At 38.8% G+C, this 13,178-nt stretch overlaps 1 protein-coding gene across 1 annotated transcript in view; it reads right to left on the minus strand.

Annotated features, from left to right (window-relative positions):
* Nucleotides 1-4,675: 4,675 nt before the first annotated feature.
* LOC111159965 (ovochymase 1) overlaps nucleotides 4,676-13,178 on the minus strand; it is a 60,644-nt gene continuing 52,141 nt past the window's right edge. Inside the window, 4 exon segments of the mRNA XM_022522680.1 lie at nucleotides 4,676-4,689; nucleotides 10,200-10,333; nucleotides 11,254-11,270; nucleotides 11,272-11,390. Coding sequence (XP_022378388.1) covers nucleotides 4,676-4,689; nucleotides 10,200-10,333; nucleotides 11,254-11,270; nucleotides 11,272-11,390 — 284 coding nt within the window.

Genomic DNA, 13,178 nt, shown 5'->3' on the forward strand with positions numbered 1-13,178 from the left:
CAAATAAATAAATAAAATCTTAAAAAAAAAAAAAGAAAGAAAAGATAATGTGCTTCCATATATGGGATAGCCCATTTCACTAGCTGGAAGATTAGCAATGGGAATCCAAGTTCTTTGGTTTAAAAATACTTATATAAATTGCATGTTTCATTGAAATGCATATAAATTTCATTGAAATGCATTATAAATGTATATAAAAATACATAAAATTGCATGAAATAAAATTATATAGACTATCGAACTAATGGTAGCTTCCTTTATAGAGATTAATATAAGCTGATTATAAAAATGATCAGTCTTACTTATAATCATTTGACACTTCTGAATTAATTTATCAGAACTTTTTTTAAAAAAATTTATTTATTTGACAGAGAGCTAGCACAAGTAGGCAGAGTGGCAGGCAGTGGGGGAGAAGGAGAAGCATCGGGCTCACCACTGAGCAGGGAGCCCGATGTGGGGCTCAATCCCAGGACCCTGAGATCATGACCTGAGCCAAAGGCAGGCCCAATCCACTGAGCCACCCAGGCGCTCCAATTTATCAGAACTTTAAAAGAGGAATAGTGTTGCTAGATGGAAGAATACTAAAGAGTAAGAAAGAGAAAAGCAGTCCCTGACATTCAGAAATGGGTTTGGCACTCACAGCTAGATCATGTTGTTCTGCTGGACATAAACAAGCTCCCAGAACAGCAACATCAGACAGGACTCTGAATCTATGGTAATGTGAGACATAAACAAGGTCATGTGCAACCACCCAAACACCAAACATCGACCTCTCTTAGCTAAGATGGGGGCTTGCCACTTCTTTACCAAAAGCAGTTTTATCCTTATTTGAGCCAGACCTCCCTGTGATTGAGATCCCAATCATAAAATTGCTCCATTTCCTAATAGCAACCAATCTAGAGCCAAGCCCACTTCCTTAGACCCTCTCCAAAACTACCTAACCAAAGCCCAAATCCTGTAATAGGCTCTAACATCCTCTCACTGATCCCAGTGTCTTTGGCTGAAGGGCACTAGAGGCAGGATTACAGGATCTGGTGTGCATATTAATCTTAAAGAACTAATAGCTTGAAATGTTGAATCTGCCCTCCTCCCCACAACACTCTAATTGCTTGAGTTCCTTCACAGGAACCAAATTCCCTGGTAAGAAAAAGTTAAGTACCTTTAGAATTTCAAAGCAAATTGCTGAGCTTATTGGTGTTATATATCCTGTAATATCACAGGAGAGGTCAAGGTCCTAGAAAAAGATTGTATCAAAACTCTCCTCTTGCTCTTTGGGATAGGCAGATTGTAAGGGCATCCTGGGAGCAGGACTTGTTGGAGACTGAAGGAGATGCAGTACTGGATGACAAAATCATTGGAAAAATCTTCCCCTATGAGTCAGTCTCAGAACAGGATGTTGCCTGATGACTGTGTGACAGACCCATGTGGCCAATAAGTCCCTAAAAATTATTTAAACTAATTGGCTTTTTTCTCCCTTTAAACTTACCCTGTGCCTAAAAAGGGCTACTTTTACAGTGAAGATGAAACCTGAGTGAACAGATTCTCAAAGAGTTAACAGAAATGCAGTTCAGAAATTGAAACCTCTTAAAATACAAGACCTCCTGAGAAAAACAAAATTCGGGTGCCCCCTAATGGTAAAATGAGATAGGCAAAGTGGCTAAAATCAGGAAGAGCAAGAATTACAGGCGAGGATCCAGGGAGCGTGGGTTCAGGCTCATCCCATGTGCTCAATACTGCTCTGCGATTCTGAGGAAGGAGGTCATGAAAAATCACTGACAACAAATCATACCTCTTCTAAAGCTCACATAGGTCATATTTTCAATATATATGCACTGTATAATTGCTTACATAAATGCCACTTAATGTAGGCCATCTAAGAAAGATCAGTTTACCAAGTAATCTTGATTGCTGATCTGGTCCATCATAAATACTGAAATAATCCCATTCACAGTTCCAAGATTCTTCTGTTGTAAAGTCTTTAATCCCCACCTTCATTTTATTTCCTGATTTGGAATGAAAACTCCCAGTGCAGTTCAGCATGTTGGGATATATGTTAGGATAATTGGGAGATGTGATCTCAGTAGAACTAACTGGAATCAAATCCAATACTGGACATCCTTGAGGCAAAAAAGAGAAAAATTATTTAATACAATGATCAAGGAGCTGCGTTACTTTTTGTATCTAGTTTTAGTGTCTGCAACTAGGTCATTACAACCTAAGTGGTAGTGTACTTGTATTAATCTGTCACTCTTTCTTTGTATCCATAGTTCCTTATGTATACTGACACAGGATTTAAATGACTTTTGTTTTGAAAAACTGACCCCTCCTGAAGAAGACAGACTGAAGTTCTTTGACTTCATTTCACAAACTGAACTACTAAATCACCCACGTCCACATCCCAATTTAATTTTTTGCTTATATTTAAATTAATATACAATCTTAATGTTCATGATCATGAGAAATAGGTTTTATCATCTTCAGTCCATAGATGATAGTGACGTATCACTGTGATATTCAACACATATGTCCTAATTTGAAAATGCCACAGTAATATTTCATTTCCCATACAGTGCTGAAAGAAAGAACTTCGACACCATAGAATGAGAGCAGAGAACAAGGCAAGCAGGTTAAGAAGCAGACTTGGGTCCTCATTAGACTGGATTCGTGAATAAATTAAGTGCTTCTCAAGCTCAGCCTCATGGCAGGTACAATTCAAGTTGCAAACATTTATCAGTTAGGGAAATTTGGATAGCTCTCAGACAGTTGAAAGATAGACATTAAGATTCATGGGCTAAGAGGCTAAACCAAGAAAGAGAATAGAAGAATTCAGTGACATTTTGGGCCTTCTCCAAAAGTCCTAGGTTCATCCAACCTAAAAGCAATGCCATTCAAAAACTGATTTACTTCAAAAGACACAACATATATGGAAAGAATGGCAATGAATAGAATCAAGTAGCTACAGGGATCCCATTAACAAAACAGATGTGTTTCTCACCCATTAATTGAGTAAGGTGCTACCTGCTCACTCTCTACTCTCTAATGAGCCCCAGGTCTCCACTACCCTCAAAGTTTGACATTAAGGAAATTAATACAAATACTCACTTTACTATAAAGTAACTAGAATCAGGTCACAAACACCTGAACATTTTTTTTTAAAGATTTTATTTATTTGACAGAGAGAGAGAGAGATCACAAGTAGGCAGAGAGGCAGGCAGAGTGAGAGGGGGAAGCAAGCTCCCTGCTGAGCAGAGAGCCCGATGTGGGGCTCGATCCCAGGACTCCAAGATCATGACCCGAGTTGAAACACCTGAACATTTTGACAGAAGTCAGATCACACTTCTTACTGCATAGTACTTAGCAGCAAGGGCATTTTCCACTCTATTTTAATAATATCATATAACCAAAGTCAAGCCAGCTGGATTCCTTACCTCCATTATGGTCTTACCTTTATTATCAACTTTATTTTTTCCTCTTATGGAATCTAGAATAAGAGAATATTCAGTGTCAATACATCCAACTAAATACTTTATATTTCTTTATTTTTCTGATTATAAAAGTGATATATGCACCTTATAAAAAATTTCAAAATAAAGAGAGTTCAAAGAAGATAAAGTCTCCTGTAGTCCCAGCCTGTAAATAACCAATATTCATGTTTTAACATAAATCTGTCTAGGTCTTCTGTTATGCTAAGTACACATTTTTTTTAAAATTGTATACCACTTTACACCATTAAAGCCTTTTTCCCCCATTTAATTTATTGTGACTATTTTTCCATACTACCAGATATTTCATATAAATTATAATGATTTTATATTTTTGACTCACATAGATACAATTTGTATTGATATATTTTTATTTGTAATTTCAAAAATATGAATGATGAGTCAGATTTTTATAAACTACAGACAAGGGCTATAGATTTTGCTGTCATTGTAAAAATGTCTGCACTAATGGTTTCCTGTGTTTATCTGATCACAGAAGTTGAATACATATAATAACAGTCTCCTGAGTTGAGTCCTGTTCATACATTGGATCTCAGCCAGCGGCATTCCCATAAGCAAATGGATGCATTTATTACCCGCTCACTGGATATGGAGCTACCGCCTTACCCTCTTCTCCCCAGTCTGCCCCAGCTGAAATGTCATTTCCTTTATTCAAAGAATTATTGGGCACCAGCTATTTACTGGGCACAGCTGCAGGTTTTGGAGATAACAGCATTAAGTCTGAGATGCCTATCAGATATCCAAGGGGAGGAGGAAGCAATTGGTGATACAGAGCTGGAGGTTAAAAATAAAAAAGAAGTTGGGAGTAACCTGCATATTGACGGTAGTGAAAGCTAGGGACTGGGTAAGGTCACTAAGGAGTGAGTACAGGTAAAGAAGAAATGAGAGTCAAGGCATTGATCCAGGGACACTTCTACCTTTAGTGGTAAGGAAACCAAAAAGAGCAGCCAGCCCAGAGACTCTGAAGGAGATCAGTGAAGTAAGAGGACCGCTAAGGAGAATGATTTCCTGGAGGCCAAGACAAGTAGATTCTAAAAGGAAGGAAGGCTCATCAGTGCCAAACGTTGTTAGGGCTGAGAAGGATCTCTTGGATCTAGACTTGGGGAAGACTTGGGGAAGTCATTGGTAACTTTGGTAAGACCAATACCTATGGAATGGTAACAAAGAAAGGCCTACAGGAAAGGATCTAAGAAAAAAAATGAGGGCAAAAGAGGAGTAAAAGTAAATCTCACGGGGTTCTGTGATAAGAGAACAAAGAAACTAAAGTTTTCCTACAATCCCATTGCCATCCTTTACCAAACTAAATAAATCCCTCCATTGTTTATTTTTACTGTACACCGTATTTTTCCTTCAAAACAGTAGGTTTTTTTTACTCTACATTTTCCTATATGATTTGATTATTGACTATCTCCACTAGACTATAAACTCTAGTAGGCAGAGCTGTTACCAGACTAAATTAGATACTTTTAGTAGAAATCCCTCTCCAATTATATTCCAGTTAACATTTTTAATGAGTATAAATTGATTAATCTTAAGGGTGAAAGCAATTCTTATAACTGTTCAGAATTAAACCTAAACTGCAAATTTATAGTTCTCAATTTTTTCATAATGCTATCAGTGTCTGTCCCCAAATCACAGGCAAAGCATGTTTTTCACCCAAATCATAGGCAAATAATAGGCAAAGCATGTTTTTCAATAATCTAGCTGCAACCAATATAAATGAACTATATATGAAACAGGTGAAAAATAATATATTAGTGCATTAAGGAAATTAATTTCAAAAGAGAAAAACTACTCGAAACTTTTATGCTAAGGATAAAAGTTTCTTCCCATATTATAATCATCCAAGTGCCCAGAAAAATAGACAAAATTCTCTGATGCTTTAAAAAACAATGACAGATCTGATCAATCTTATACTTTATAGAGGTTTAGCTTGAGGCCTCCACAGACTATAGAAGTCATACCTTAAACACGGTCCTTTACTTCTCCTCTAAAGCAGACAAAGAAGAGCATTCCATCTGTTTAACAATAGATTTTTCCTAACAAAGTGCAAAATAAAAACATACAAATAAACATATAAGAAAGCAATAGATTTACCAGAAATATGAAAAGAATATCTCAAAGAAAATTCTTCCATGGGCAAACTGACATTGTATGTGAAAATTAGCATCACTAGAGGACCATGAGATTTTAATGAAGGTGAATTTTCTCCACATAGTTTTCCTAGCCCCAAATAAAGAAAAAGCAAAGAAGCATACAAAAACTTACCACACATCAAAGCAAAGGGTATTGAGCAAGGTAAGAGAAAAAAAATCCTGTTTCTGAAATTACAAACTTATACCATACCCACTCCCAAGGATATAAAGATGAGAAAATTAACCAGAAGAAAACCCAACTAGAATCAAGAGAAAGAGCGCGCCTGGGTGGCTCAGCCTTTAAGCGGCTGCCTTCGGCTCAGGTCATGATCCCAGGGTCCTGGGATTGAGGCCCACATCGGGCTCCTTGCTCAGCAGGAAGCCTGCTTCTTTCTCTCCCGCTCCCCCTGCTTGTGTTCCCTCTCTCTCTGTGTCTCTGTCAAATAAATAAATAAAATCTTAAAAAAAAAAAAGTATCAAGAGAAAGATACTCCAGATTCCCGAATACAAACACATCTAAGGACAGGGCTCTAAACCAACTAGAGCCTAGGACCCAGTTCCTACAGTGTCTAGAATAACCTGGGTAGATCTCTTTAAAGTGATTATTATAAAAGAAGATGACATGATCTAGCTAGGTCCTCAGGGAACTAAACAATTATTGTCACCAGACTGAAATAAAATAATCATATACAGGAGTGTATTGGAGCCTTGGCTACATCCAGTCTTCATTTAGCCACAGCCTAACTGGATGAGTAAGAGGCACAGAACAGCAATCGGTGTGCTTTCTATGAAAAACAATTTCTCGCTCTAAGTGACCATACATGGTATTTTCTTGAAACCAGCATTCTAACAAAGGCAGTTTGCTCTAACATTCAATAGGATCAAGGTTTCAAGTCAACGATCCTAAGAACTAAGCTTTTCTCTCTTACAGAAAAGCTCTGCTTTCTTTAGTAAACATACGTCCAGAGGACCAACTTCATTGTGACAAGAAACGAAGTAAGAGATTTAATTTAGATTGTACAGGAACTGACGGGTTCTTCTCTGTGAAAAGAAGTTAATGGTTAATCCAGGGCTTTAGGTTCTCAAAAACCACATGGGTCAACAGCTGGGAGCTTTGGAGACTCCAGTTTTAATTTGAAATGTAATCACAGCTGCAGATATCTTTGCTATTGGGGCCTGTTCAATGTCTTAGATATTGGGGCCTATTAACTTATTTTTATAGATTTGAACTTTTCTAATACCGATTTGTAAAGTTCCCTGTGTTATTTACCTTAAACCTTTCTCAGAGCTGTTAAAAATCCCTGACAAATTTACTTCATCACAAAAGAAAAAAAAAAATCGAAACCTTAGGGGACTCTGGTTTTAACTTGAAATTTAATCAGGGCTGAGTCTCCCAAAACATTTTCAGTTAGTCTTATTTATTTTATTTTATTTTTTTCTGTTTATTCTTTTTTTTAAATTTTTTCAGTGTTCCAAGATTTATTGTTTATGCACCACACCCAGTACTCCATACAATACATGCCCTCCTTAATACCCATCACCAGGCTCATCCATCCTCCTACCCCTTCCCCTCCAAAACCCTCAGTTTGTTTCTCCAAGTCCACAGTCTTTCATGTTTTGTCTCCCCCTCCAGTTTCCCCCAATTCACTTTTCCTTTCCTTCTCCTAATGTATTCCATGTTATTCCTTATGCTCCATAAGTAACTGAAACCATATGATAATTGACTTTCTCTGCTTGACTTATTTCACTCAGCATAATCTCCTCCAATCCCATCCATGTTGACACAAAGGCTGGTATTCATCCTTTCTGATGGTTGAGTAATATTCCGTTGTATATATGGACCATATCTTCTTTATCCATTCATCTGTTCTTGGACATCTAGGCTCTTTCCATAGTTTGGCTATTGTGGACATTGCTGCTATAAACATTTGGGTGCACATGCCCCTTCTGATCACTATATTTGTATCTTTAGGGTAAATACCTAGTAGTGCAATTGCTTGGTTGTAGGATAGCTCTATTTTCAACTTTTTTTTAAAATTTTTTAATTTCTTTTCAGCGAAACAGTATTCATTGTTTTTGCACCACACCCAGTGCTCCATGCAATCCGTGCCCTCTCTAATACCACCACCTGGTTCCCCCCACCTCCCACCCCCCGCCCCTTCAAAACCCTCAGATTGTTTTTCATAGTCCATAGTCTCTCATGGTTCACCTCCCCTTCCAATTTCCCTCAACTCCTTTCTCTTCTCCATCTCCTCTTGTCCTCCATGTTATTTGTTATGCTCCACAAATCAGTGAAACCATATGATCATTGACTCTCTCTGCTTGACTTATTTCACTCAGCATAATCTCTTCCAGTCCCGTCCATGTTGCTACAAAAGTTGGGTATTCATCCTTTCTGATGGAGGCATAATACTCCATAGTGTATATGGACCACATCTTCCTTATCCATTCATTCGTTGAAGGGCATCTTGGTTCTTTCCAGTTTGGTGACCGTGGCCATTGCTGCTATAAACATTGGGGTACAGATGGCCCTTCTTCTCACTACATCTGTATCTTTGGGGTAAATACCCAGTAGTCCAATTACAGGGTCATAGGGAAGCTCTATTTTTAATTACTTGAGGGGTCTTATTTATTTTAAAGATAGTTATTGGAGCACCTGGGTGGCTCAGTGGGTTAAAGCCTCTGCCTTTGACTCAGGTCATGATCCTGGAGTCTCAGGATCGAGTCCCACATCAGGCTCCCAGCTCTGCAGGGAATCTGCTTCTCCCTCTGACATTCTCCCCTCTCATGCTCTCTCTCTCTTTCTCAAATAAATAAATAAAATCTTTTTTAAAAAAACATTAGAAAGTATAACTAATATAATAGGTAATATACTCTTTTTCCTTTTTTCTTTATTTCTTTGTTCTTCCAAACTTTGTGTACTGATACCCTACTGATGAAAAGGCACTAGGGAAACAACAGTCTAATCTTTTTTCTAAGCAACACAATTTTTTTTAAAGATTTTATTTATTTATTTGACAGAGAAAGATCACAAGTAGGCAGTGAGGCAGGCAGAGAGAGAGGAGGAAGCAGGCTCCCCGCCGAGCAGAGAGCTCGATGTGGGACTTGATCCCAGGACCCTGGAGATCATGACCTGAGCTGAAGGCAGAGGCTTTAACCCACTGAGCCACCCAGGCGCCCCTAAGCAACACAGTTTTAAGAATAGGAATGAAAACATATATTTCTAATGAAACATGGCAGAAGCTTGCTTTCTTTTATATTACCATGCATTCTCATTTAATTCTCAACACAATCTGATTGGCAGTACAAGTAACAGACATCCTATAAATCAAGAGAGGAAGTATAGATAATTTCCAAGGATACTGGGGGCAGATTCTACATTCTCTCCACAAGAAGCTGAGGCCTCGTTGATAGTAAATGGGCTTAGGAACCAGGAACTACCAGCATTTATTAACATTTCCTTAAGTAGAAACATGGAGATTTTTAGTGCATCTACTTTGGGAGTGGTAATTTAAGTCCAAAGAATAAAAGGACAGTGGTTTAGCAATTGGCTGTTTGATCAACTCTGGCAGGATCCTAGCTGCCAGAGGGAGGAGGGACATTGGCATCTGGGTCTTTCTTAGGGAGTCAAAGATCAACATAATGCCACATATCCTCTCTGTCTGAGCAGCCACCTGGTTTCATCAGGCATAGGTGTCCTTGACTAAGTATGGTAGTGATAGTAAATTACATAAAAAGCTAAGACAGTTCTTATTACTCTCTTGTCGCAATTCAGGAAACAGTGTCTGAGAAAGCTTTGGGAACATTCCCCAATTATTTAACTACTGTGTGGTAGAACTGAGATCTGGATCCAGTGCCATCAGTTTTCCATCCGGACGGCTGTTATCTAGCACATCAGATACGGGTAGTCAGCCAGCTCAGGCCCCATTTCATTCCCTTTGTCCTCAGTCATCTCCCAGTTGAGAGATGTAAATCTGCTATGGGATTCTTGGAAATGTGTTTGTTTTCTTGATGGTGTACTCCTTCTCTGTACCTTTTTCCTTTTTCCTAGCGTGAACTAAAATCACCATCATGGAACCATTAGAGAAAAGCCAAGAGAACTGCCATAAACTTAGTCTTGACAGAATTGAACTACTGAGTTAGTGGCACATCTGGAAAACTCTGGATTTTTCTTTCATAAAAATCAGTTTAAATCAGTTTAATGAGGTTTCTAGCTACTAGCTAATTAGCCCATTTAATGCTTCTTTGCTAGATATCATTTTGCCTGATTAATATTAGAGTCTCAATTATTTTTGTGCTACATTTGTCTAAAACTGCTTTATCCATCCTTTATTTTTAGTGTTTCTGGGCAAGTTTAATCTAGGTATGACCCAAGTAAGCAGCATAAGTTGGGTTTTGTTTTAAGAGTGTTAGCTTAATCTCAATTACAAATCTAAAAAATAGTAAGGCTATTTCAGTATCACACAATTTATATCATCTATAAGTCACAATGAATGCAAAACAATCTGGGATTATTTCATTAAAAAACAAAGAGCACAATTCTTCATGGGATATTGGTTACCTATAAATTTTTTGCCCAATCCTTCATAAACCCACATATGACCCTGACAGGCCAAGGGTGTCAGCTTCATCTGGAAGTTGATAATATCAAGGCAAACAACATGATGTAAAGGGGCTAATAACTTCCAGTGGCAACTATGGCACAGATAAAAGAAAGTCAGGAATGATTTCCAAATAGCACATATTCTTAGTGACTTTGTTCAGAGTTCTATGCATTGCTGTTATTGATGCCATCTGCTTCTTTGTGTTTCCGTGAAAGAAGGATTTTTTATTTTAAATTGTAACCATTACAAATATTTCTAATAATTTGTTAAGAGTTTTAATTCAGTTCACCTGTCATGGTGAATGGTTGGTCAATCACGCATAGTCCTCTAAATTCTGGTTGGCAATTTGTCTGAATTGCCCCAAACTCCCCCAAATCACATAAATTAACTCAGGATTGAGATGTTACACAAATCTTCACTTTTCACTTCACACTTTAGACTTATTCTATTGTTTAATTCAAGGAAAGTTCTCTATTTTGGCAATTTAGGGACCATTCACTGAGTATCTAGTATGTGCCAGAAGACTCTACATACATTATTTTTCTTTTTTTTTTTAAAGATTATTTTAAAATTTATTTGACAGAGAGATCACAAGTAGGCAGAGAGGCAGGCAGAGAGAGGGGAAAGCAGACTCCCCACTGAGCAGAGAGCCCGATGCGGGGCTCGATCTCAGGACCCTGAGATCCTGACCTGAGCCAAAGGCAGGGGCTTAACCCACTGAGCCACCCAGGAGCCCCTACATACATTATTTCTAACTCCAAAACTGTTTGATAGAGGTCTGACTTTCTACTTTACCTAGCAAATGATCTCTTTTGTGGAGAAAGTATACAATTTATCAATAGGGACAATCTTACACTCAGTTTTTTGATTCTGAAGGCCTCAAACCAGGGATTACCTCAAAGTCTATTTTTCAAGGAGAGTAGGTGGAAAATAATGCCTTAAGCAAGGTTTGCTGCTTGTCAAGGGATCATTCACAAACTTCTTTCATTAAAATAATTATTCCTTCCTCACCTCACAGTGGTTCTGTGAAGAGCATCCTGGGATCTGTATGATTCCTCCTGGTTTAGTCAGAATAACATCCTCCCAAGTGGCTGTACGTTCTTGCTTTGAACTCTGGAGAAATTTGGTAGCTTTACTGCCCTTTGGACCTAAAAATAAAGAAAAAAAAGCAATGAAAATAAAATTAATTTTTGAGAGGCTTATTATATGCTTATCAGATAGAGAAGTTACTTTTCCTCCCTGTTTTAGAACAAAACCTTAACAGAAGTGGTTATTTTCACTGAAAAGCCTCTATCTGAATCATTCAAAGATACAGAGAACAGCACTTCTCTCAGAACTGTCTTTGGCACAACCTCAAGTCAATGGAAGATAAGGTGGAAAAACTATAGATAATGCCAGTTCTCTGCACAATTTAATCTAAAAGCAACATTCTTAATATAGCTTTTTAGGAAAACATGTGATATGCACTCTTCTCTTTATTTCTCACTGAACTTTTTCCCCCAAATATATCTCTGCATGGCTTTTTGGTGCCAAGGAAAGAAATTAGCTTTCAGTTACCTATACTTATCAAAAGTCAAAAGCCTTATTAAGGGATGCCTGGATGGCCCAGTCTGTTAAGTCTGCCTTCGGCTCAGGTCATGATCCCAGGGTCCTGGGATCAAGTCCTGCTTTGGGCTCCTTGCTCTGCAGGGAGCCTGCTTCACCCTCTGCCTGCCACTCCTCCTGCTGTATGCTCTGACAAATAAATAAATCAAATCTTTTTTAAAAAGCCATATTAATTGCTTGTCCTAAAATGCAATCTGATAAATCTGAATTGCATAGCATTTACATTTACGATGCTAGCATCTAATATTTGTGAAGTTTTATCTTAAAAACTTGTTCTAAACTTTTATTATAATATCACTATAAAGAAAATTCTGATACAGAGATAATAAATGATCCACAGCTAGTCAACCAGCTAACAGGTAGAACCCTTACATTCTGATCCACAGCAAAGGCCGTCCGTGGCACAAAACGACATCACAATAGAAAATGTCTTGCAATCAACGTATCGGAGTCACATCCAGAAATCACAATTCTGGATTATTTACAAGTCAATCAAGTTATCCACTTTCTCTTATCCAGTTTCTCTTTTGAATCTGACCAATCTCAGATCCCTTAAATACACTTTCCTTTCAAACATGAACCTCTCACAGAAACACCATTTCTTACAAAATAATGTATATGCTTTGAAATAACTCTAAAAAGATTCGAAGTCAAGATGGCGGAGAAGTAGCAGGCTGAGACTACTTCAGGTAGCGGGAGATCAGCTAGATAGCTTATCTAAAGATTGCAAACACCTACAAATCCAATGGGAGATCGAAGAGAAGAAGAACAGCAACTCTAGAAACAGAAAATCAACCACTTTCTGAAAGGTAGGACTGGCAGAGAAGTGAATCCAAAGCGCCGGGAAGATAGACCGCGGGGGGAGGGGCCGGCTCCCGGCAAGCGGTGGAGCAACGGAGCACAAAATCGGGACTTTTAAAAGTCTGTTCCACTGAGGGACATCGTTCCATAGGCTTAACTGGGGTGAAGCCCATGTGGGGTCAGCGTGGCCTCAGGTTGCAGGGTCACAGAAGGATCGGGGGTGTCTGAGTGTCGCAGAGCTTACAGGTATCAGAATGGGGAAGCCGGCTACAGAGACAGAGCTGAGGAGTAAGCTCTAACCTCGGGGTTACCTTGAACCGGTCGCAGGCTTGGTCAGCTCGGAGCGCAGCCGGAGGCCAGGGTGACGGGAGTAATTGGGCGCTGTTCTCTGAAGGCGCACTGACGAGTGGGGCCCCGGGCTCTCAGCTCCTCCGGGTCGGAGACCGGGAGGCTGCCATCTTCATTCCCGCCCTCCGGAACTCTACGGAAAGCGCTCAGGGAACAAAAGCTCCCGAAAGCAAACCCGATCG

Source organism: Enhydra lutris, unplaced genomic scaffold (assembly GCF_002288905.1).
Source record: "Enhydra lutris kenyoni isolate GAN:26980312 unplaced genomic scaffold, ASM228890v2 scaffoldscaffold72, whole genome shotgun sequence".
NCBI classification, from domain to species: Eukaryota; Metazoa; Chordata; class Mammalia; order Carnivora; family Mustelidae; genus Enhydra; species Enhydra lutris.